Source organism: Nicotiana tabacum, chromosome 15, assembly GCF_000715075.1.
Source record: "Nicotiana tabacum cultivar K326 chromosome 15, ASM71507v2, whole genome shotgun sequence".
Taxonomy (NCBI): domain Eukaryota; kingdom Viridiplantae; phylum Streptophyta; class Magnoliopsida; order Solanales; family Solanaceae; genus Nicotiana; species Nicotiana tabacum.
Genome location: NC_134094.1, coordinates 134,595,813 through 134,621,150, shown reverse-complemented (window position 1 = coordinate 134,621,150; position 25,338 = coordinate 134,595,813). Strand labels below are relative to the sequence as shown.

Genomic DNA, 25,338 nt, shown 5'->3' with positions numbered 1-25,338 from the left:
AACTCATAAATTCCAATTACTAAGAAAATTCTCCCATAAGAATATTTTTATAGATCATATGTTTTTCAATTTTTTATTTTTTACTGAACATATATTTAGTTCTAAAAAATTTAACAAAGTAAGATTAAAATAATATTTATGGAATAAAAAATCCGAAAATCCAACAAAATCGAACAATCCAAACCGATATAATTGGTTTGGTTTGATTTTGATAAAAATCAAACCAACCCGTTCCATGTACACCTCTAATTTACATAGTTAATAGAAAAAATAGAAAATGTCCAGCTGAAAAAAGACTAACAACTCAAATTTATAACACTACAATTTGAACTCTAGGCTTTTAATAATTAAATTATCTTTCTGGAAACAATTTAAATATTTTGGTCTTTTAAGTATTGTTAAAGGTTGAGACGTTTTTATTATTTAAAAGTTTAAACCATAATTTTTGGAATAATTTAATTTAATTTATTTAGAGGGCCAGTGAAATTGGAACTTGATTACCTTATGGAGAATTTTCTTAGTAATTGGAATTCATGAATTTTGTCAAGTGAAATTTGTGACGAAAATGGAGAAGACATCAGTAATGGAGGAAACGGATAAGAGAGAAAGAAAAAGAAAAAAAAAAGAGAAGAAAAGAAAAAAGAAGAAAGAAAAGAGAAAGGTAAAGAAAAAAAGTACTAATAAAAAAGAAATAGTGTTTGTAATACACTTTAATACAATTAAAGAAAGATCTAATTAGTTTGGGCGAATTCCGTTTCGAAAAGGGCATATATGAGCCAACTGTGTAACTCTAAGGGCATATATGTGCCAACTGTGTAACTCTAAGGGCTAACGGTAAGGACATATTTGAGCTAAAGTATTAACGAAATAAGTGGGCTCAATTTCGTATAGTATTAAGGCATATTTAGATCTTTGCCCTTTATTTATTTTGTGGTCTGTTAAAAGAAAGTGGAAAATTTTTTGCTTCCTGCATTGAGAAAAATGACTGGGAAGACAAAGCTCTACTATTGGAGGATTTATCACATATATTCAATTCTGGGGCTGCTGTTTGGAATGTAACCAATATTTGCGCAGTCTTTGAATAATAGCCACAACTTAAAAAAGCGGCAAAACACCCCTTCTACTTCTTCTTCATCTTCTTTGCACAGACAAGAAACCGAGACTGGATTCACATACAAGATTATTGAATATTACTTCTACTGACAGTACAGATCTGTATACACACAATTTTCTTGAAGTTCAAACTGCCACAGTTCTTACTTCAGGGAATTTACCTAAAGTTGAGACAATTTTCTTCAAGTTTAGCAATTTTCCTTCAACTATAGGTAATTTTCCTTGAAGTTCGAGCAAATTTTATTGAAGTTCAGACAATTCTTATTGAAGTTTAGGCAATTTTTCTTGAAGTTCAGACAATTTTCCAACTTTAGAAAAAAATGAACTATTTGAAAAAGCCGGTCTCTACCGCATTTTTAAGTTATACTAGCTAATTTTCTACTATTTTGCAAAACAACTCTAAAAATGACAACGTGGTATCATTTTTACACTGTTAAATAACTTTTTTTTCTTTAAAATAGAAAGAAAAGAATCAGGACAATCAAAATAAATTAGTTGAACTCAAAGAGTTTTAGTTTTAAGAAAAATTGTCAATTTTTTGCGCCTATACTATTCGAAACTTTTGCCTTCCCTTAAATTATTTGGTATAATATTACATTGCCGTTAGGAAAAAATCTCTCTTTTTGTCCTTGACTTGCTGAACTAAACTTCAACCTAAAGTATATCCTCATTTTTGCCCACATGAAAATAATTCTAAAAAAGTAAAAAATCTTTATTCTCAAAAATTGGGACATTTGAAGAGTTGAAGTCACTAGAGCTCTATTAATGAGTCAAATAATTCCAAGCACTTTTATTACAAAGATAATTCCAAATAAGCATATATAAATTGTCGAATAAAATTTCAAAACTAATTTTCCCCTTTCCCTTCAATACCCCAACAAGGTAAGTACCATTTGAAGTCATTATAGATAGCTTTTTTATTCTTGCAATTGCAGTAATATCAGCAGTTCGTACAAATGTTGAGAGTTTCTTCATTGCATATTCCACCAACAACTGGATCGCCTGCTCATTTCGCTCTCTCTTTCTGGAAAATCACATCGCCGTTAACTCCAACTTCTCGTAAATTATCAGCATTTACCCGTTTAGCGTTACTTCACTCGAGAACCCTGTTACCCAATTCGCGTTACAATATCCAGTTTCCCAGCTTTAAAAGGGTGTCAACTATGTTGGGTCAAGGTCATACTTGTTCTAAATTTATTACAGGTATTTGTTGATTGTACGAACCCTATCTTTTTTGCATTTCTATTTTTGTTATTTGTAGCTTCTGCACTACTTTTTATTTGTATTTGCATAATATTGGCATGAGATAGAGTTTAAATAGAGTAATGTGGTTAGTGAGTATTTATATAGCCGACCCCTAACTTGTTTGAGACTAAAACATAGTAGTAGTGGTTGTTGATGGTAGATGATGCACTGTTGAAGGGGAGGCCCGGTGCAACAGTAAAGTTGCTCCGTTGGTGATATGTAGGTCAAAATGGAAGGAGGTACAGTTGCTCTTTTTGGTGACATGTAGGCAGTAGCAGAGCCAGGAATTTTAACAAGGGGATTGAAAAAAACTACCTTTGCCAATATAAGTTGATTCAAAAGTTAATATATATACAAAAAAGCAATTGTTTTTGCCCTATTTGTGCAGTACAACTTTCCAATGAAGGTGAAAATAGAAATGGGCTTGTAGAAATATTAGGGGAAAGCAACAAGTCTTGCAGTCTAGTGGTACCAAAAGTTTCCACAACTATTTTTTATTGTACGAACCCTCTCATCGCATTATAGTTTTTGATATTTGTATTTGATGCACTTTTGAGAGACCTTGGTGCAATGTAGGTCAAAATGGAAGGGGGTAGAGGCGGTTGGAAGAGCTAAGTGTGTTGAAGTGGTTCAATTGAAACCCCTTCGTCGGAAAAGTACACTATACAAATGAAGTAAAAATAATTTTTTAGTATATATAGAAGGATGGGGAGATAGATGAGGATGTCACACACCGTATCAGAGCAGGGTGGATGAAGTGGAGGCTCGCTTCCGGTGTCTTGTGTGATAAGAATGTGCCGTTGCGACTTAAGGGTAAGTTCTACAAGGTAGTGGTTAGACCGACTATGTTGTATGTGATAGAGTGTTGGCCAGTCAAAATCTCCCATGTCCAGCAAATGAAAGTAGCTGAGATGAGGATGTTGAGATGGATGTGTGGGCATACTAGGTTGGATAGAATTAGGAATGAAGTTATTCGGGATAAAGTGGGAGTGGCCCCTGTGGAGGCTAAGATGCGTGAGGCGAGGTTGAGATAGTTCGGGCATGTTAAGAGGAGAAACACAGATGCCCCAGTTAGGAGATGTGAGAGGTTGGCCTTGGGAGGTGAGAGGAGGGTTAGAGATAGGCCAAAGAAGTCTTGGGGAGAGGGACATGGCGCAACTTGAGCTAACCGAGGACATGACCCTAGATAGAAGGGTGTGGAGGTTGAAGATTAGGGCAGAAGGTTAATAGGTAGTCGTGCGTTTCTCGTTGACTTCTATAGTTCGATAGTATTAGTGCTAGTACGGTACCCTTTTTTCCTTAGTGTGCTATATTCGCATGTCTTGTTATGTTATTACTTGTCATCAGTAATTCCGTAGTTTGCTAGCAGTACTTCGTTCATATTCTCGTTTGCTGCCTTGGATTTAGTTTTCTAAATATATTGTCTTGCTATTACTTGTTATCGGTACCTCTTTCATATTCTCTGTTGCTATCTTCGATTTAGTTTTCTAATTAATTGTCTTGCTATTACTTGCTATCAGGGCTTCTTTCATCTTCTTTAGCCGAGGGTCTATCGAAAACAGTCTCTCTGCCCTGCCAGGGTAGGGGTAAGGCTGCGTATATCCTACCCTCCCCATACCCCACTTGTGGGATTATACTGGGTTGTTGTTGTTGTTGTTGTTGTTGTTGTTGTTGTTGTTGTTGTACACCTTGATAGTTAAGTGTATTTACTCACTATGCAAGTTTGCATTTTTTTAAAAATCACTCGGTAGAGATGCTCTTTTAGTGACCTATAAGTCATGGTTCAAGGTGTAGAAACAACCTCTTTGCAGAAATATATAAGGGGAAAGCAACATGGCTTGTAGTCTAGTGATACTGGTAGATTTTTCACATAATCAGTGTGAGTTCGAAACTCACCATCCCCTTTCCCCTTTCAGTTCCCTCCCTCTCTCCCTATGTAATTATAAATAAAAAGGAGGAGGGGGGGTCAGCATAGGGTATAAGCTCACCTGCCCGTACTCTGGCACTAGTTGGGGAGCACTGTTGCACGGGTTAAGTACTTTAGCTGCTGAATTGTTGAAAATAGAGATACAATAATAGGCAAGACCATGACTATAGGTGGTTTTGAATCACAATAGAAAATGTAGATGTGTCCTCTAGAATTTAGTAGGAATAGTGAGTTAAGCAACTCTGCCAGTGTGAAAAGTATAGCTGGTGATTAAGGAGGGTAGTAGTGAGTTGACTGCCACCGTAAAAAATAGTCTAACGAAGATGAATCCTTTGAGTACTATATTTGGACACAGATTCATAAAGATTACACTAGCTAATTTGGGATTGAGGTGTAGTTGATTATACAAAACCTTTAAATACTGTTGCCTTTCATGTGAAATAGATATCTTTATTGTTGTTTTCCCAAGAAAATGTAGGGAGCTTGAGTATTTTGCTCTATACTTGTTATTTTAGTACGTTCGACGAGGATGTTGACTCCCTTAGAGTCTTAGACTGACAACCTGAAACATGTGTTCCTGGGGAACTTCAAGCACACGAGAATTGGATTTTATGCTCAGTAGTTGGGGAATGGGTATCAATAGACAATAGGTGCTTCGGGTCTTGAATAGTTTAAAAAATCTGTTTTAGGCCCATTAAACTGCTTGAACATCTCTGCCACAAGGCTCCCTATGGCTGGAAATACACTATTTTCTCTGCTGAGTTGATTCTTATATTACCAAAACATGGTTTCATCAGAAATGTGAGTGTGACTTACTATATCAGTTTTACCTGTCTGGGGTCCTGTGGATTTTGAGATCGTATACTGGTTGTCCATATTCTGAAAGTGAAGAGAGTTCTTTTTTCCTTTTGCTATCATATTATACATGCTGTTGCTAAATCTCACAATATATAACTTTCAGCCTCATATAGTGCTGGAAGTGGTCCTGGAGGCGGTCGAGAGATATTAGTACAGCATTTACTTGTCAAAGAAGATGACCAGAAGCTTTTACTTGAGCTTCTGAAAAGAACTGCAGAAGGTTAGTTTTCAAAGTTTTTGCTTAATGAGAAAAGCTTCAGCAATATTTGGCTTCTTAAAATTAAGAAGCGAAGAGAAAATGAGAAAAATTAAATTTTCCTTGCTGTTATTCAAATGACATGATTAAATTTGAATACTGGTACATTAGTAAACAAATTTTATCTTGATGCTTGCACTTTCAGATAAATTGCTGACCTAATTGCTTGTTATATTCAGGAGAGGATCTAAGTGATCTGGCCGTTCAGTATTCTCTTTGTCCATCAAAAGAAGAAGGGGGAATGCTTGGCTGGGTGAGAAAAGGGCAAATGGTATGCTTATGATTATGTCTTCAAAAGTATCATTCTTCTTTTTCTCCGACTGGGCTTCTGATTAACGGGAATCAAAATTTTCTCATGACTATATTTCTGGAATGTAATCTTTCATACTCACAGGCATTTAGATGATAGCAACAAAATTATCCATATGCTGTCTTACAAACATTTATATGGAGATTTGACCTTTCTTATAATTTTTTAATTTCCAACTATTCCCTTGCTGTTTTTGTTATTTATATCCTATTTAGTACTTCTCTATCTTTTCTTTATTAGAAGCTGCATTTCGGTCACATGGATGCCCAGACTTAGTTGACTTGATTTATTTGTTTTGCACGTGGTTGTGATGTATTTTCATTGTTAAAATTATAAGGTACCAGAATTCGAAGAAGCTGCATTTGGTGCACCACTGAATAAGGTTGTAAAGTGTAAAACTAAGTTTGGATGGCATTTATTGCAAGTTCTATCTGAGAGGTAATCAAAGAAACCCTGCTTCACTTCAACAGCTCAAGATCCTTGTCTCTTACTTGTTGTTAATGCTATGTGCAGGGAGGAATCTGTACTTGAACACATCCAACCAAACGAGTTTCATGTGAAGCTGCAAGATCCATCTTTCCTGGAAGAGGCTCAATTGATTGATGTTCGAGAACCAGAGGAAGTGTATGAGCTCATTTTTTCATATATTTTGAATACTCACTTGCAGCTTTTCTATCTTTAAGTTTTTTTTTTTAAGTTAAAGAGCATACCCGACTTTACATAGAAAAGCATCCCAGGAACTTCCCATGAAAATGTATACAACATGGTTACACTATTCATTTCTTCTTTGTGTGTTTGTGACAGGGCCCAGGCTTCTTTACCAGGATTTCAGGTTCTTCCCCTTCGCCAATTTGGAAGCTGGGGACCAGAAATAACAACTAAGTTTGATCCTCAAAAGGACACATATGTCTTGGTTAGTGCATGTTCTTCACTCAGACTGAAGTTGAGACGTTAATTTGATTTTTACCTTCAGGCATGTCTGTAATGGTGGTGGACATGCCTATCAATATATATATGTGTGTGTTTTGTGTGGTGCACGCGCGGGCTTTTGGGGACTATGAACTTCTACGAATCATATCTTAGAAGATGAAAAGTTATTTACTTGTAGCTAATATCGTAGAAAATCACTCTCCAAATCATTTCACTTTCTTCCTTACTCCTTATAATTGAAACTTTATGACCGTCTACCGTACAACTACTGTTTCATTCCCTTCTTCCCACTTCTCATTTCAGTGAGAGGTTTATGAGTTGCATTTTCATCTTTTCCTTGTTTCTTTCGTGTCTTGATTTATAAATATCTATGCATATTGATTGATATCGGTCGCTTTGGTTTTCTTAATATTTTGTTGTTGTTACTACTCGTGGCCAATGCTTCTTTTCATCTACTCCCTAGCCGAGGATCTATCGGAAATAACCTCTCTGCCCTCCCGGGGTAGGGGTAAGGTTTGCGTACACATTACCCTCCCCAGACCCTACTTGTGGGAACTTACTGGGTTTTTTATTGTTGTTGTTGTTGTTGTTATGCATAAGCATTAGGTCCAATACACATATCATGGTTACTTGTGGAATGGGGACAGATACAGGATACGCTATAACATTGACAACAAAGTTATCATGACACATGCGAAGGTAGCATGCCAGATAGGCTTCTTTACATGGCTTAGAAGTAGGTTTCTGTTCCTTGGGCCTTAAGATAAGAGTTTCTCCCTTAAACAGAAGCGTTGAACTCAAGATACTGACTGCTTATTTTGTAAATTGACATGATAAATTATAATAGAAAATTATGAGCGATAGATGTTTGGATATTGATAATCCAAAATTATGTTTCTGTTTCTCTTCTCAAAAACTTTATTTATGTCTGTTATGCAGTGTCATCATGGCATGAGATCACTACAAGTCGCCAAGTGGTTGCAGACACAGGTAGGATCTTTATCTTCACATTTGTAATTGGGAGTAATGTCAAGAGATAAACATGTCCTACCTTTAATGGAACATTTTTGTGTTTCTATTATTCTTCTAAGATGCAAGGCATATATTGGAACATTTGTCTCTCATATCCGTAGATGAAGATGGTAGCTCTGCTTGTTAATCGTACTTTTTGGGTGATGCTTCCATGTCTTTATGTAGCTTGCCATCTCAAAAAGTAATTCTCGGGTGGAGAGGGTCTTTAAACCTGTCATTTTTTCGCTCTTCTCATGTTGACTTCAAGGCGTACTTGTGTAGGTAGTGGTGTATTAGGGAAAAGCTGGGGTTTGGGTTGGAGGATAAAGTTTACAGAAACATCTCTCCAATTGAATGAACAAAACAGTCTAAATACCTGTTTCTAGAATTATTTATTTTCACGGCATATACTTACGAAAAGTAGGTCATTCTAAGAGATGCTGCTTTTAGTACCTTAATATAATGTCGAACCTACTGCTAGCCAAGTGCATAGCCTTTTGGCAACTTGTCATGAATGCAAAAGCTATTAACGTACTAATTGATTTTCCTTCGGAAAGGAATTTGACTTAACAAGCTTTTCTTACACCAGTTCACCTAAGAGGAAGAAAAGGACAGGCTATGTAGGAATTAGTATATCAGCTTCTGATTATATCACATATAGCAGGTGTATTTTGTTGGTATAAAATCCCACCTCTAGAGGCCTTTGCTATTTCATCCAATATACCCCAAAATGCATTACATTTGTGCATCACATGCTGTGACATTGATCATAATGCAGAAGGCAGGCTATACTGCAATTCTGTTGTTATACATCGTCTATTGCTGAATCTTACAACTGTTGCCTCTTGACGTTCTTTTTTAATTTTTGAATCCCAGGGATTCAGGAAAGTATTTAACATTGCTGGAGGAATCAACGAATATGCTGTCAAAGTTGATCCATCGATCCCAACTTACTGAAGCTGGTTCTCTTCTAGCTCTCATTACCTTCTGCTCCTGGATCCTTTACGTCAGAGGTCACGGTCTTTTCCCTTGGTGTTGGAGCTCTTTCTCCTGTCAACTCACCTGGTGACAGAGCTCAGTTGGTCACCACACCATTTTGTTTTCGATTGTCCAACAATTTTCGCTCAAACAGACAGCTTTTCTAGGGATAAATGGCAGATCTTTCTCGAGAATTCAGATTGACGTGAAAGTTTTGGCACCTTGATGCCAGGACACATTTTTGCACTATCAAACATTAAATCATGCAATATGCAATGACTTTATTCTGAACTGCATATTTTGTTACAATTTCTTGTAGCAAGGATTATAAACTTTAAGTTCTGCAGTTACAGTCTAATGATAAAATGAACCTCCCTTTACTTGGTTCAAGTTGTACAACAGATTACTCACCTAGAGACTACTAGGGATCCAATTCCCTTGTTTTTTCCCCTACCAATGTTCGGTATCCACTTTGAGGCCCCTATCAATTATGATTCGCTCCTATATTAGGATTTTTTACATTTTCAAGGCTCGAATCAGAGACATCCTAGTTAAGGATGAAAGGATTCTATATCGTATTCCCTTGTATTATGCAACATAGGCATCTTTTTTGTAGAGAACTCATTTTGGTTCAGGAGCATCTTTTTCTTGAGCGGTTCAAAATAGTGAATTTCGAAAAATAAATTATATGCTAAGCACAAAGCATAATATTATAGGCAGTTGAAGTGTAATTTCCAAAAGCTCATTCAAAAAAGAAATTAAGAAGTTGCTGACCATGAATCTAAGTTTTGTAATTGAATTACAAATCATAATATAATCCATGCCATATATTAGCATATGTTAACTATAAAGAATCCTTTAAAAAAAATTGTAATTAATTTTATTCCCCGCTAATAAAAAGTCCCAAACTTGATTACTCCTACACAAGTTTTTCAACAAAACTTTTGGAAATTTATAGGAAAGAAATTAAACTTAAAAAGTAATTAAGAAAAAGAAAAAAATAAAATCTCTCGAATTTAATTGTTTAGTCCTACAATCTCTCACAATCAATCCTAAAACAATTACCTCATCACTCCAACACCCCTAACCTTCCTTTTTTGTGTTTGTGAAAAACTACACCATTAGTGGAACTCTTTCTCTAACAAATCTTTTTCTTTTTCTTTTTGACTCCCTTCAAACCCCCATTTTTCCCTTTCTTGCTCTCCCTTTGGGCCACCCCATTCTCCATTCATTCCTTCATTTCTAACCTTTCCCTTCCTTCTCCTTGATTTCTCTATAGATAAAAATAAATAAAAAACATTATAAAAAAAGTAGTTTGGATTTTTTCTTTGCATTTTGTCCCAATGGGGGGTTGTTGCTCAAAGGCAGAGTCTGATCCTGCACAAAATTCTAATGAAGAAATTGCACAATCATATTCAAAACAAGGAGAATCACATGCAGGTAATCTTAATTTACATTATTTTCAAGCAATATCGCCCTATTACATGTATATAATTATATTAACACACGCATATAAACACAACACAATATATTATGCTGATAGTTTTCAACGAAATAGTGTCGGATGACATCTTTTGTTACAAACATAAAACATACAAACACATACATGCATGCGTAGCACGCACGTATGTGCATGCACAAAAATGTATATGCGTGTACAAAAAGAAACGACACCCCGGTACACTAAACTCCCGTTATGCGCTGGGCCTGGGGAGGGCAGAACCATAAGGGTCTATTGTATGCGGTCTTACCTTGCATATCTGCAAGAGACCGTTTCCACGGCTCAAACCCATGATCTCCTGGTCACATGACAACAACTTTACCAGTTACGTCAAGGTTTCCCTTCGTGCGTGTGCATACACAATAACACAAAAATGCATATGCGTGTATACACATATTATATTATATTGATATTTTTCCGACGAAGCAGTGTCTGATGACATCTGGTGTTATTACATGCAGGAAATCATGACATGCAAGGTTCCACCACACCATCAAAGATTCCACCTCATGCATCACCAAACCATTCATCAAAACCATCTAAAGCAGCCCCAATAGGGCCAGTTTTAGGTAGGCCAATGGAGGACATAAAGGCAACATATACACTAGGAAAAGAGCTAGGAAGAGGTCAATTTGGTGTGACACATTTATGTACACATAAACAAACAGGAGAACAATTTGCATGCAAAACAATTGCCAAAAGAAAATTGGTAAATAAAGAGGATATTGAGGATGTAAGAAGGGAAGTGCAAATAATGCACCATTTGACAGAACAACCAAATATTGTGGAACTTAAAGGGGCATATGAGGACAAACATTCTGTGCATTTGGTTATGGAATTGTGTGCTGGAGGTGAACTTTTTGATAGGATTATTGCTAAAGGACATTATACAGAAAGAGCAGCTGCTTCATTGTTAAGAACAATTGTGCAAATTGTACATACTTGTCATTCAATGGGAGTTATTCATAGAGATCTTAAACCTGAAAATTTCCTCCTCCTTAGCAAAGATGAAGATGCACCTCTCAAAGCTACTGATTTTGGTCTTTCTGTGTTTTACAAGCAAGGTAACAAGATCTACTTCCTCTCCTTTCGTTTCATTTGGCACGGAGTTTAAGAAGAAAAAAAGACTTTTAACGAACGTTGAGATTCTTAGCCCGAAGATATTACGACAACATACTTAATGTAATCTTACAAGCGGGGTACGTGTAGGATTTTGTGTACGCAGACCTTATCCTTATCTAGTGAAGATAGAAAAGTTGTTTCCGGTAGACCCTCGACTCAAGGAAAGTATAAACGTAGAAAAAAAGAGCAGCCCGGTGCACTAAGCTCCCGCTATACGTGGGGTTCGGAGAAGGGTCGGATCACAAGGGTCTATTGTACGTAGCCTTACCCTGCACTTTTGCAAGAGGCTGTTTCCACAACTCGAACCCATGACCTCCTGGTCACATAGCAATAACTTTAACAGTTACGCTAAGGTTTCCCTTCAAAGCATAAACATAGCAATTTTGTAAAAGAGATATTGTAGTAGAGAAGCCATAAAAAGAGAAGCAGTAACCACAACAAAAAAAAAAGATAATTAGCCCAAACAATTATGTGTTCAAAATTTAATACTTGTTGAAATTTTAGTGATTTTTTACTTATATCTATGTTCTATGTCGAAATTTTGGGGTCAGTTGAATTCATAAAAAGACGTTGCATCCACCTCTATTTGATACAAAAGCTAAACATATAGTTTTTCGGTATGTTAATAAAATAAAATTCTACTCTCTTTTATTATGCTTAGTTTAATTTTTGATTTTTTTTTCTTCTTATTTCTCAGGAGATGTGTTTAAAGACATAGTGGGCAGTGCATATTACATAGCACCTGAAGTGTTGAAGAGAAGATATGGTCCAGAAGTTGATATTTGGAGTATTGGTGTTATGTTATATATTCTTCTTTGTGGTGTTCCTCCTTTTTGGGCAGGTAAATCATATTTAATGACAATATAAAGATATTTTACGCTATCAGTGAAGTTTAACAAATGATAGCAAATTAGTAAGTATGTATCAATTTTATAAAATTTACACTTAATGCTGATTATCTAATTGTGTGAATATTTTTTAATATGTTTCAGAATCTGAAAATGGAATATTTAATGCAATATTGAGGGGACATGTTGATTTTTCAAGTGACCCTTGGCCTTCAATTTCTTCTGGAGCGAAGGATCTTGTTAGGAAGATGTTAAATTCAGACCCAAGTCAGAGGTTGACAGCACTTCAAGTCCTAAGTAAGTTTATTTTATTAGTACATTGTAAGTAATTTTTTTCCAATAAAAATAAAAAAATACTTAATTTGGAAGATTAGTTACATGTTGTTATACTACGTCAATTTAAGTTTATAGTATAAAAATAACTATAAGTTATCGGCAGTGGCTGAGCCACTTTAGTATGAGGGGTGTCAATTGACACTCTATCGTTAGAAAACTATATTGGGTATTTAGGTCCTTACTTTTATGTATATAGACTATATGTTAAATCTCGTTAACTTCTTTATTATATTTTGGCGCCCTTTAATTAAATTCCTGACTCCACTACCGATTATCTAAGTGTGCATTTATATGTATATGAAGATCATCCATGGATAAAGGAGGATGGAGAAGCACCAGATACACCACTTGACAATGCTGTTCTCAATAAGCTCAAAAACTTTAGAGCTATGAACAAGTTCAAGAAAGTTGCTCTTCGGGTAAAGAATTTTTACACTATCAGTATGATTAACCTGTTACATATAGCAGGTTAATTACTCTATTTCCCCGACAAATTATGCTTGTTAATTGTTACTCCCTTTGTCCCAATTTATATGACATTTTTCACTTTTCGAAAGTCAAACAAGAAAATTTTTTTACCGCAATTTATTCGTATACTTTTTAAATATTTTAAATTATTATTAATTATTGTGACTTATAATACTTTTTATGTAGTTTCTAAATATGTAAATTATTTTTTAACTTAAAGATTGTATGTCCGAATTCACGGTCAAAATAAAGAAGTTTAACTCTCGAAATTCGAACAGTGTCACATAAATTAAGATGGAGGGAGTAATATAAACAATTACGACCTATTATTGTAGGTAACTTAATCTGATGGTGTGAAAATTAGACACCGTCGATGAAAAGTATAAATTCATTAAAATATTTAATTGGAGAAATTAGTGCAGGTAATTGCAGGGTGCCTCTCTGAAGAAGAAATTATGGGATTGAAGCAGATGTTCAGAGGCATGGATACTGATAATAGTGGCACAATAACACTTGAGGAATTAAAGCAAGGATTAGCCAAACAAGGGAACAAATTATCAGATTATGAAATCAAACAATTAATGGAAGCTGTAAGTTCTCTAAATTCACATAATTTTTCAAAAATGAAAAAGTTTTTTAATATTAAAACATGTTTTTTTTTTTTTAAATTTCGTCCATTATAATAATTGAAGAGGAGCCTCGGAGTAACGGTAAAGTTATCTCCATGTGACCTATAGGTCACGGTCTCAAGCCGTAAAATCAGCCATTGATGTTTTCTCGGACCCTGCATGAATGCAGTATGCTTCGTGCATCGGACTTCCCCGTCCACTATAACAATTACTTTAATGTGACAATGAATATGTTTGTGACCTTTAGTGATTATTTTATAAATATTTTTTTAAAAAAATTGAACCAAATTAGAATTTCTTCTATTTTGGAAGATTTGTATCTTGCTTTTTTTTTAAAAAAAAAAAAAAAAAAAACTTCTAAAGCTAATTATTGTGATTGTATATATTTTGAAATAATTAGGCTGATGCTGATGGAAATGGGACAATTGATTATGAAGAATTCATCACAGCAACAATGCACATGAATAGAATGGACAGAGAAGAACATCTTTACAAAGCTTTCCAATACTTTGATAAGGATAAAAGCGGGTAAGTACGATCTGATTGTGTAAATATTTTTTAGCACTGTCAGTATTGCGCTGCTGTTGCAAATTGTGTTCAACTTTATCTTATAATATAATTTTTTTTTATTGATCAGGTATATTACAATGGAAGAGTTAGAGCAGGCTTTACGAGAATTTGGTATGAATGATGCAAAGGATATAAAAGAAATTATCTCCGAAGTTGACTCTGACAATGTAAGTCAAATATACATACATTTCCAAAAATATTCCACAAAATTTTTATTGAGAAATTATATATAGATGATTCATATAGACTAGTAAGCTTAGACTAGTTGATTAATTGACTATAATCATTATATCAATTCATCTTCCTTTATATTGTTTACAAGTCTAATAAAACATAACAAATATAAGGGTAATTAAGTGATTATAATTCCAATTATTTATAGTCTTTATTTTACAAATACATATACAAAAAAGTAAGGTAATTTTTTTTCTTTTTTTGCAGGATGGTCGTATAAATTATGATGAGTTTGTTGCTATGATGAAGAAGGGAAATCCAGAAGCAGCAACAAATGCAAAGAAACGAAGGGAGGTTTTCGTCGAGTAAATTATTGTTGTTATTGTTATTGTTGTTGATATCAGAAATTTCGAAAAAAATAATTAAAAAGAATTAACACTATATTGGTGTCTTCATTGAGGGGAGGGAGACCAAATTTCAAGAGAGTTTCAAAATTATAGATGCTCTTGTATATTAATTAAGATGTTAAATAAAATACAATGGAAAAGAAAAATAAGATAGTAGAATTGAGGGATGTATAGTTGGGGTTTGAGAGTAATTTTTTTTTTTTTTTAAATCCATGGTTGTTTTTGAGTTGGAAACAATGGGTTCTTTAATGTATTATCTATATATAATATTATATATAAATACATGTGTATATATATTTTTTGTGCAATGTTAGAAATAGATACTAAGTGTTTTTAATCAATGACGTTTTGGATGTTATTAATTTGATGAATTACACATCAAGTTATTGTATCAGTTGTTACAAAGGGTAATATCTTTTTACCAATTGAGATCTCAAGATGTAACGTTTCTCTAAAGTATTACGTAAGTAGTTTTTTTCACTTTTAGCCCGCGCCAAAAACTATTTACATTCGGTAGCTAAAAAAGTGTATAAAATTTATATTATTTTTGTATTTAACATACAAAATGTATACATATACAAAAATATATACAATATATATATATATATATATATATATATATATATATATATATATATATATATATATATATATATATATATATATATATTTTTTATTTTTATTTTCGACTATTATTTTGAGAGCGGCCATACAATATCATTTTCCCTTAGGTAATTGATATGCAGCAGACGAAAATTATATTTCTTGTTGACATTCTCATGATCTATCAAAATTCAATGGAATAATATTCACGCTAACTTAGAAAATAACAACAAAAAAACAGATAAAATAATATGATAAGCAGGGGCGAGAGGGATTCCATGGGGCACGTGAACCCATGCTCTCCTCCCTAAATCATGTATAGTAATGTTATATGTTTTTAAAAATATTTAAATATATGATGTGATAGTTATTAAATATACCTCTCCAGGTGAGGTTGTGAGTTCAAATCTTACGTCAATCTTGTTGTTTTTTCCTTTTTTTTCTTCAAAAAGTAACGCCCACGGGAGATGGGCATGTCTGGTGTTATTTTTTGCGTATTAATTAAGTACTTTTTTTTTTTGTTTATTCTTTCAAAATTTTCACACATTGAAATTCCTATTCTTCTTTTGTCGCTATGAGTTCAACTAATCTCAATATTTTCAACATGAAAAATAGATATAGATGTAAGAAAATTACTATTTAAAAAAAATTGAACTTATAATTCTAAAAGTACAGTGGGTACGCAATCCTAAGAACTAAAGGTTGAACCCGTAAAATTTATATTCTGGATCCAACTCTTCTTAATAATGCACCCATCCTGCCAAAATCCTGGATCGATAAGTTGATAACTAATCAGTACAACGTGATCAATATACAAACCTAGAAATATGGATTAAAGTTTTTAACATTTTTGAATAATATTCTACTTATTGAACAACAAGGAAGACGTTTAGAAGTGGGATATTTCTAAGAAAATCCAATTCCAAAAAAGTTTTAAATCCATGCTAAGAAATATACAAATGCAAACTTATTTCAAGAGTTAACAGTCAAGTATTGAAATTTGAAATGCATTATTTTATGCGGTAAACTGCCAAAAGGGTGAAATTCCTCGGAAACAAACTTATTTTTATTGCATGTTAAATTATACTGATAATGTAAAAAATTCTTATATAAATAGTGTATATAACTTATATTTTTAATAAATTGAAGGAACTTTTTCTAAAAAGTTGGGAATGATGTGCATGCAATATAGTGTGAAAATAGCACGGGCTAACCAGTTTTCGGACTGATAATCGAAAAATAATCAGCATTTGCAAAGTCATTGAAAAATAGTCACTGTTTTGCTGAAACACGGAAAGTTCCAACATAATATGCTGGATTAAGGAGCTCCTGTGTATAAACTTCCTGCATATTATATTGGAACTCCAGAACACGAAAAGTTCCAGCATAATATGCTGGATTATGAAACTCCTCCGTTTAAACTTTCAGCATATTATGTTGGAATTCTAGCACATTATGAAATTTCAGCACACTATGTTGGAATCTCATACGTAGAAAATTCGAACTCCAACATATTATGCTGGAATATTTCTGAATTTTTAAGGATATTTTTTGTTCAGATTTTATCTTTACGACAATTATAGTGGTCATGATATAATGCTATATTGCTATGTTGATCCTCGATTTGCTGCTCTCTGGCTAAACATTCTTTTAACAAATATATACATAGACAAATAAATAAATAAATATGTAAATAATTAATAATTAGAGGCGTATATATATTATTATGGAATCCATGATTACCTCCTTCAAAGCCTTTTCAGCCATTTCTCTCCGATCTTTTCCTCTTTGTGCTTCATATGGAAAAACGAAAGGAGGTATGTTTTAGATTCAATGAAAACTTAAAGTTTTGTTTATATAAAAAAAATGCCATTTCCTCTCACCGCGTTCTTATTATTTTGAAGATATGTAACAAATCATTTTGACTTTTTTTAAAATGTATTTCTTTAAATTTTTTTCTTTGTTTAGATTGTTTGATCTTTAATGGAAATGATGGAGAAATTAAGTAAAAGTTCGAGATTGATTTAGAAGGAAAATGATTTTCATGAAGATATTGCAATTACGTTCTTATGAATTTTGCTTCTCCATATTGGCATTTATTTGTTAAAATATTCTGCATTTCTTTGTAATGTTTAGACTATTTAGTTAATTAAATGGAAGGAGAAAAAACGTTTTGAAAGAAAATGATCCTGATCAAGAGAGAGCAATTAATATCTTTTCAGTTTGTCATTGTAGTTGTTGAATTGTGCCACCATCCTATTTAAAATCTTAAACTATTAAACAAGTATTTTTATTTAGCCAATTATATCTTCAAACATATTTTTCATGTGCGAGTTTAATTCTTTTTGCATGGCCAAATACGTCAATTTTTTTTAATTTTAATAATGGGTGAAAATTAAAGTCAGGATCTCTGCATGTTCTAATATCACGTCCGTTCTATTTGTGAGATTCGAATCCTCTCCGATTATGCACATACAACTCCAACTTTCATCCAGAGGCGAATGTAGGATTTTAACCTTATGAGTTCTGGATTTTTAAACGAGTATTAATGACTGGATTCTAAATTTAATATTTGTATATATTTAGTCAAATTTTTAATACAAATACAATATTTGAGCAAAGCTACTGGGTTTGACCGAACTCGTAGCCCCGCTAGTGTATCCGCCCCTGCTTTCATCTATGTATTTCACCAAAGATAATAGACCTAGCTACTTCATATATATTTGCTGACCAAATGTTTATTCATATATTCTGTAGAAAAATGGTCCAACTTATGTCCCTCAATTTGGAGCATGGGATAACAAGGCTGCAGCAGGGGCCAATTCTGGTTATACAATGGAATTTTCCCAAGCTCGCGCCAACAAGCAGCAGCATCAGCAACACCAGCAGCATAAAAATGGTTTAGGTGCACGCCACGGATTGGCAAATGATCAGCAGCAGCAGCATAAAAATGGGTTAGGCGCACGCCACGGGTTGACAAATGATCAGGAATTTCCTGGCAAGAAACAAGAGGACCCTAGCAATATGGTAAGAATACTTAATTTGAATGACATATTCATTGACATATGGTAACTAAAAGTATTTTCATTCTGGTGCATTATGAGATTCTTGGCTGCACATTTTCCTGTAGTGATATAGTATTAGTGTACAGCTGCATGGTTTTAAAGGTTTCAATTGAATCCCTTTTGTCGAATGACTATCTTGCGCGTATAGGTAAAAGAAAAGTTATGTAAATTGTTGAATATCCTTAGCACAGGATTGTAGCAACATAGCGATAAAGGTGGCTCAAGAATTACTTCAGTTAGATCTTTAATAACCGAGTCTTCTAAAACTCTCCGCCACAAATCAAAGAATTGAATTACCTCGTTCTGGGACACCTTTTTTCTTTGATAACTGTGGTGTCTGGGCCAGTTTGCACGTATCTCAACTAATTCCACGGATAGCAGGGGAGCAGTGTGTATGCTTCCTACATTGAGATGAGGAGAAGGAGGGAAGAAGCAAGGGACTGAACGACAAAGCACAACTATATTGTAATATATTAAAAGAAGGGACGACTATTAAACAACTATGCTACTATTCCCAAATATCAGATGAAGCAAACATTCTTTTGAGTGCCTTTGTTAGAATCCTTCACTTTGCAGCTGCTAATTCATTACCTGGTTTTGTTCTGACTAGTGGTGGAAGCAGAATTTCCGCTAAGGAGATCAAAAGAAAGAAAAAGTTAAAATATTAAAAGAGATCGTGGCAAGTGGGAATTGAACTAATGACTTTACAAAGGTTTTGAACCACCTTGACTCCTGAGCTATGCTTTTGGGCTATGTCAAAGGGATTTAAAATATTAAATATAGAGGTACAAATCGGACTTTGCCGTATATATATAGTGTAATTTTTCGGAGAACCCCCTTCCGCCCCCAAAATCCACCCCTGATTGTGACCACATATGGCCCTGCACAATGAGAACCTCACAACATCCAAAATTGACAAATGACAATTAATGTAACTAGAAGTCAAATTCCCTATCTGAACTTATTTCCTCCTCAGCAGTTTCTCAAACAAATGCTGGTGGTTTATCATCTTTTTATGGTTTAATCATGCAATATATATTGTATTAGTAAAGATTTCCATAATCATCATTCATGTCACATAATGAATTTTACAAAAGATGTATTGATCTCTATCTCTGAGTTTCTAACTAAATGGTTTTCCAAATCTGTTGAAACTGCAGAAAAATGGATACAGGTCTGTACCTCAATTTGGAATGTGGGATCAACAAACTGGAGGTGCTGCCAGTTATACTGTCGAATTTTCTAAAGCTCGCGTCAACAGAAAGCAACACAAAAACAATGATCTTTTAGCGCGACCACCTAGCATCGATCATGAGCAGGAAGCTCTTAGGAAGCAACATGAAGATTCTTGCATGGTAAGACTTATTTACTAAACTCAGAAGCACATTTTTACATTGGTAAAATGATCTTCACTTTATGCAGTATAAGACTTTTAGAAACATACCTTTTAGTAACATAAGTACACAACCAAAGTGTGTAAGAGTTCAAGTTCTATCCAATGATGATGGTGCACAAAATATTTACACAATCAAATCACCTACTATAAGGTAATTATAGATAAATCTCTATGATAAACTTTAATCAGTAACTTGATAAAAATGGTAACTAACCTACTTTTCTTTGTTAAACTACAATGGTCGTGTATAAATTCTTATACTATTAGTGGATATAAATTAAATGTCTAAGTGAATAATATGGCTTGTTGAGATATACTATCAATAGGGAAAATGTAGCTCTGTGGCATCTGGTGCAGGCGCAATTGCTACCTTCAACTCTAAAATATATACATATACAACAACAGTATAATCCCACAAAGTAGGGTCTGGGGAGGGTAAAATGTACGCAGACCTTACCCCGACCTTTGTGAAGGTAAAAAGACCGTTTCCGATAAATCTCGACTCAAGAAAAAATTAAAAAAGGCAGAAACAACAAGATAAAGAGATAAGGTGATAGAATAATCAAAGCGAAAGAAATAATATATAGCAAAAGAAATCTGCGGATAGGAAACTACCAAACGATGCTATTATTAATGCTACCGGCATGAAAAGGGGACACGGATGCCTATCTACTAGGCATGCATACCCACCCAAAGTTTGTGCTCATGATCACAAAAGAATATGATTCCAATGATGTAAAATCCTGAATCCGTCTCTGTTTACCAATCAAGCATTATAAGACTCTTAATAAGAAACTTACCGAAGTGCATAATATGTATTTTTCTGATACACCAAATGCCTACTTGCCAAAGTATGTATCAATAGGGGGAAAATGTAGCTTTCTGACATCTGGTGTAGACATACTCAAACTCTAACATATATACATATATTTGAAAAAAATTCATATATACATACACAAACGAATTTCGTATTCATGTGCAACTATTAATATAAAATCCTGGATCCGCCTCTAAACTCCCGTGCTATCTTACCTATTTTTCTTTTGTTGGGTGCAGAGGAAAAAGAAGATGTTGGCATTTTGTTGCATTGGACCTTGATCTCCAATGTCCTAAGTACAGCTTCCTTTTGTAATAGTCTTGAAATGGCTATTTGATTCCCCTCCTATAGAGTTATCTCATGTTTCCAAAGTAATAGTATATATGAAAACACACCTCCTTACTTTATTGAGCTAGTGAAATCATGAAAAAATCTTAAATTATATAGAACTAATAATTGTATAATTTCTGAAATCTGTTACTAACATTCTGCATAAATGAGCCTCATTACATTATTTCGTTTTCTTTACATCACACCCTTTAGGGTACTGCCCTTACTCGGACTTTGCATGAATACGAGAGGCGTTGTGCATCGGACTGCCTTTTTTTATTGCAGCTATATGCCATAGTTGGTTACTAGCGTACAATCACAATTCAAACTATAGTGTCACGAGAAGAAGTGATTTCTTGACTACTGCTGTTCAGTTGATCTCTTTATCACTTCTATGCAGTTAGATTTTTTTTCTACTCTTTGCTAATTATGTAAAAGAAAAACAAAATTTTAATATGTGGAGTATTAAAGCTCACCTTGGTCAAACCTTTGAAGCAAGTTGGCACCATCACTAAAAGTTAGGATCGAGTATATAATAGTCATTGTTCATTTATATGTATTATATACCAAACATGATAAACCATCTTACTCGGTGAAATATAGCTCTACAGGGGCGACCTGAGAACACATATTGAGATATTGAACCACACTTGTCAATTACAGAGAAAAAAGAAAAGTACCAAACATGTGATCTCAGATTGCCCCTGTTGAACACTTCCACTAGTTAGAGGATCCCCTGCCTCTCTTTTTACTTGTCAAAATTGGTAGGTTTATAGATTAGATATATAAAGAAATAAAGAATGGTTCTGAAATAGTGTAGTATTTCAACATTGTACTATCACTTAGTACTTTTAGGACAATAGTTTGAAAATCTTTGAGTTTTTTCTATCAAGTACAACTTTTGTACTTCATAATTATGCTACTTCATCGTTTTGTACTACAAGTTTACATTACTTCTATATTCAGAGGGGATGTAGAGATGTAATACTGGGTTCAATACTGAATCTAGTACCTTCAAAGTGAATCATAAATTTATGTTTAAAATTTTAGTAAAATTGTAACACATAGTATTATTGAACCCGTAATTTTAAAAATTCAATGGGTTTATGGCAAAAAATCTTCGGGGTTGAACTCATAGAACTTAAATTATGTGCCCGCGTTTATCTATGTTAGCACGTGGACCAAGTCCATAGCTAACAAATTTTAATTACTATTAATTTTTTCAAGTAATCAAAGATTAGAAAATATTTTTTTTAGCCCAAGTAAGGAAAACATTCCCAAAAAGTTTTTCTTAAGACTCTTTTCAATAGTATTTAGACAAGGTGGGTTGCTCCGATGGTAAACACCCTCCACTTCCAACCAAGAGGTTGTGAGTTCGAGTCACCCCAAGAGCAAGGTGGGAGTTTTTGGAGGAAAGGATGCCGAGGGTCATTTTGGAAACAGCCTCTCTACCTCAGGGTAGGGATAAGGTCTGCGTACATACTACCCTCCCCAGACCCCACTAATGGGATTATTATACTGAGTTGTTATTGTTGTCGTCGTCTTTTCAATAGTATTTTCTTGCACATGTTCATCAAGTTTTTTATTGATTTATCTCAGAGAAATTAAGTTCATTCAAAAGAATAATCTTAACTTTAAGAATAATCTAATCAATCATTAAACTCGCAAGAATCAATAATACTTGAAGTAAGTTGCATCTTAAAGATAACAATCTTGACTTGTCTAGTCAAGTTTTCTTGTTTGCTCATTGATAATTATCATTCATTTCTCGACTCTCAAATTTTCCTTGATCAGTTTGTTTGTTTAATTATCGTTGCACTACTCGTGATTTATAACAACCTCAACTCTAAAAATTATTCTATTGAATAGTGCTAAATAAGAATTTATTGAACATTGATTGAATCAATTCATGTAGAGACAGATATCTTTCTCTATCTTTGACGCAACACAAATTTAATTTTATGTTATGTTTTGTGCTCGTTATGTATTTTATTCTTTTTAAATTTATGTGAGTGTCAATACCAATTCTAGTAATATGGACTTTTATGTGCAGATTTAACTTGCAAATGTTAACAGTAATGGGGATGAAAATGATGTGTAAAAAATTAATTAAAGAATACTCCTCCGCAGAGGCGTACCTACGTGCAAGTTAGGGGGTTATCGGCAAAAATCATATATGTACACATACTATATTAAAAGTACAAAGCCCCCATTGAAATATTGATCGACTTTTTTATCCGTATATTTGATGTTGGATAAAATTGTAATTATTAATACTAATAATATTTTATGGAAAAAATCAAAATCTCCCGTTTTATTGCCTAGTTTGTTGGATACAATTTTTCCTCACTTAGGTTTTTAGGAGTCATTGTAGATTTAGAATTCTGCTACAAATTAAGATTTTTTTGGAAGTAAAGCCCAAAAAACTGCCCGTGGTTTTTTATTTATTTATTTTTAAATTTAGGATTTACTAATTTGTTCTGCGGGGAAAACATAAAACTGCCTTTTTTTGTATGTGTTTGATACAACTTTTCTTTATTTAGGTTTAGGTCATTTTCTTATTATTACTTTTAACTATTTTCTTTACGTTTATTGACCTTTGTCTCTCTTATTTGTTTAGGTTTAGGTTTAGCCGTTTAGGAGCCTTAACCAAAAATACAATTCTACATAAATATTGCCTTTGTGAACAATTTAGCATGAAAATAACTTCTATAGTGTGATTGTGGGATTGATAGATCAATTGTTGAGTCCAAATCAAAGTCTAACATATAAACTAATTACATATACTTTAATCTCAATTTAGAGTTGGTTGCCTCCAACCAAATCATCCGTACTAATCTTGCGTTCTTGATCAGGTTCGTAAAAATCGGGTCTTTTATTTTATTTTTGTTTGTTTTGTATCTTTTGTTTTCCTATGTTATGAACTAAAAGTTGACTCTTTTTTTTGTGTGTGTATATGAAACTCTTGTGTATCTTTCATATAGAATCTTTGTGACTTCAAAATATTGATATGTGAAAACGTATTGATTATAAAATCTATATGCTTGTTGGCTCTTTATTTGTTATGGTATATTAATTCATAAACGTCTATATATTCTCTAGATTCTTTGGAGCAGTAGAGTGAATATAGTATATGTATCTTTTTTCTTTTTCGTTTTTATTGGGTATGAAATATTCGGTGTGATTCTTTTTTATTGATCATGAAATCTTCTAATTACATGTCATATTTATTTTAGGTGTGTTTTAATATGATAAAAGGTCTTGTCAATAGACACCCTCAATTATAAGTGATAAGAGGATAGTGATTAATTGTGAAATCTTTAATGAACTTGACAATTCTCTTAGTACTTTCAACTTTATTCATCTACATTTTTTGTCAGCCGAATAAATAAGTGAAGTTAATATCGAAACAGTACTGTATAATGTAACGTTATTATATTTTGTATGAAATAGATTAAATCTTATAGAAATATTTTGTTACGGAAATAAAAGCGCAAAACTTGATGACGGGTATTAGAGGTAAAAATTTATTTTTCAATTGTCATATGGATAAAATTATATGCAATCACATATTAATTTCAAAGCATTTGGGTTATTGAGGATTGTTTTAGCTAGAGATGGAATTCTTATTTTACATTTGTTTATTATTTTGGATTGGTTAGTTTATTGATTAGAGATTGATTTTTTGCTTCGATTTTTTTTAAGAAGAAATCTACATGTGGACTAAGTGGTACCTTTTAAAAATAGATTTCACAGTGATAAATTTGTAATTTATTTTTTCCTTGATATTTAAGACTTTAAAATCAATTAAAGTTTTATTTTTAATTTTTGTTTCTTATTTGAACCAAGTTGAAAGTCCTGATATTTAGGTCTTTAAAATCAATTAAGTTTTATCTTCTATGAATTTTTTCTTTTTCGAATTATTTAATATAACTATAATACATTTCATATTAATTTTGTAAAAGATTCATCTCCACAGTAAATTTGAGTTCTTTCCAAATTTTTATTTCAAAGTATAAACACATTAGAAACCTTCAGGAAGGTTTTTATAAAGATAAGAAAGAAAGATATTTTTATATAAATTTTGTAATGATTCACAGGATACGTGTGAAGCACTAAATTATATCTATTTTATAATTTTTAAAAATTATAATCTGGAACAAATTTTCAATTGAATGTTAATTGACGATTGTAAACTTGTATTGGGGCATTTCCTCTTTTATTAGCTTTGACTCATTCCTAAGCTGTTTCCTAGAAAATTAATCTTTTTCCATTCCAGTATTAATACGATATTTACCTTTTGTGGTGAATTAAAAATCAAATAAATAAAAAACCTTTTTGCGGCGTTTTATTAGCTTTGACTCATTCTTAATCTGTTTCCTAGCAATTTTTTTTTTTGGGGGGATTTAACGAAGCAATTATAATTGTTGTGACCTTTTCTCTT

At 33.2% G+C, this 25,338-nt stretch overlaps 3 protein-coding genes and 1 long non-coding RNA gene across 5 annotated transcripts; 3 read left to right on the top strand and 1 right to left on the bottom strand.

The window, feature by feature from the left end:
- The first annotated feature begins 1,048 nt into the window (after positions 1-1,048).
- Positions 1,049-9,016, top strand: LOC107807675 (rhodanese-like/PpiC domain-containing protein 12, chloroplastic). Its single transcript, XM_016632103.2, has 9 exons — positions 1,049-1,325; positions 2,049-2,316; positions 5,247-5,363; positions 5,579-5,670; positions 6,047-6,147; positions 6,223-6,333; positions 6,514-6,622; positions 7,579-7,629; positions 8,527-9,016. The coding sequence occupies exons 2-9, from the start codon at positions 2,070-2,072 to the stop codon at positions 8,605-8,607; spliced, it is 909 nt and encodes a 302-aa protein (XP_016487589.1). The 5' UTR covers positions 1,049-1,325; positions 2,049-2,069; the 3' UTR covers positions 8,608-9,016.
- A 732-nt stretch (positions 9,017-9,748) lies between these two features.
- LOC107807671 (calcium-dependent protein kinase 17-like) lies at positions 9,749-14,959 on the top strand. 2 transcript variants are annotated; one of them, XM_016632096.2, is made up of 9 exons: positions 9,749-10,068; positions 10,591-11,193; positions 11,949-12,092; positions 12,244-12,396; positions 12,739-12,854; positions 13,326-13,493; positions 13,933-14,060; positions 14,170-14,269; positions 14,544-14,959. In XM_016632096.2, exons 1-9 carry the CDS (start codon positions 9,972-9,974, stop codon positions 14,643-14,645), a joined length of 1,611 nt encoding a protein of 536 aa, XP_016487582.2. In that variant the 5' UTR covers positions 9,749-9,971; the 3' UTR covers positions 14,646-14,959. The 2 variants fall into 2 exon arrangements, with proteins under 2 accessions (XP_016487582.2, XP_016487584.2); XM_016632098.2 differs by lacking the exon at positions 13,326-13,493.
- Positions 14,960-17,023: 2,064 nt separating this feature from the next.
- LOC107807672 (uncharacterized) lies at positions 17,024-21,078 on the top strand. The gene is made up of 4 exons (XM_016632099.2): positions 17,024-17,103; positions 18,044-18,313; positions 19,512-19,706; positions 20,804-21,078. The coding sequence occupies exons 1-4, from the start codon at positions 17,086-17,088 to the stop codon at positions 20,843-20,845; spliced, it is 525 nt and encodes a 174-aa protein (XP_016487585.1). The 5' UTR covers positions 17,024-17,085; the 3' UTR covers positions 20,846-21,078.
- LOC142169510 (uncharacterized) lies at positions 17,840-19,514 on the bottom strand. The gene is made up of 2 exons (XR_012699478.1): positions 18,649-19,514; positions 17,840-18,281 (listed from the first exon to the last, which is right to left on the bottom strand). It is a non-coding gene; the product is annotated as an uncharacterized LOC142169510 (long non-coding RNA).
- Positions 21,079-25,338: the final 4,260 nt, after the last annotated feature.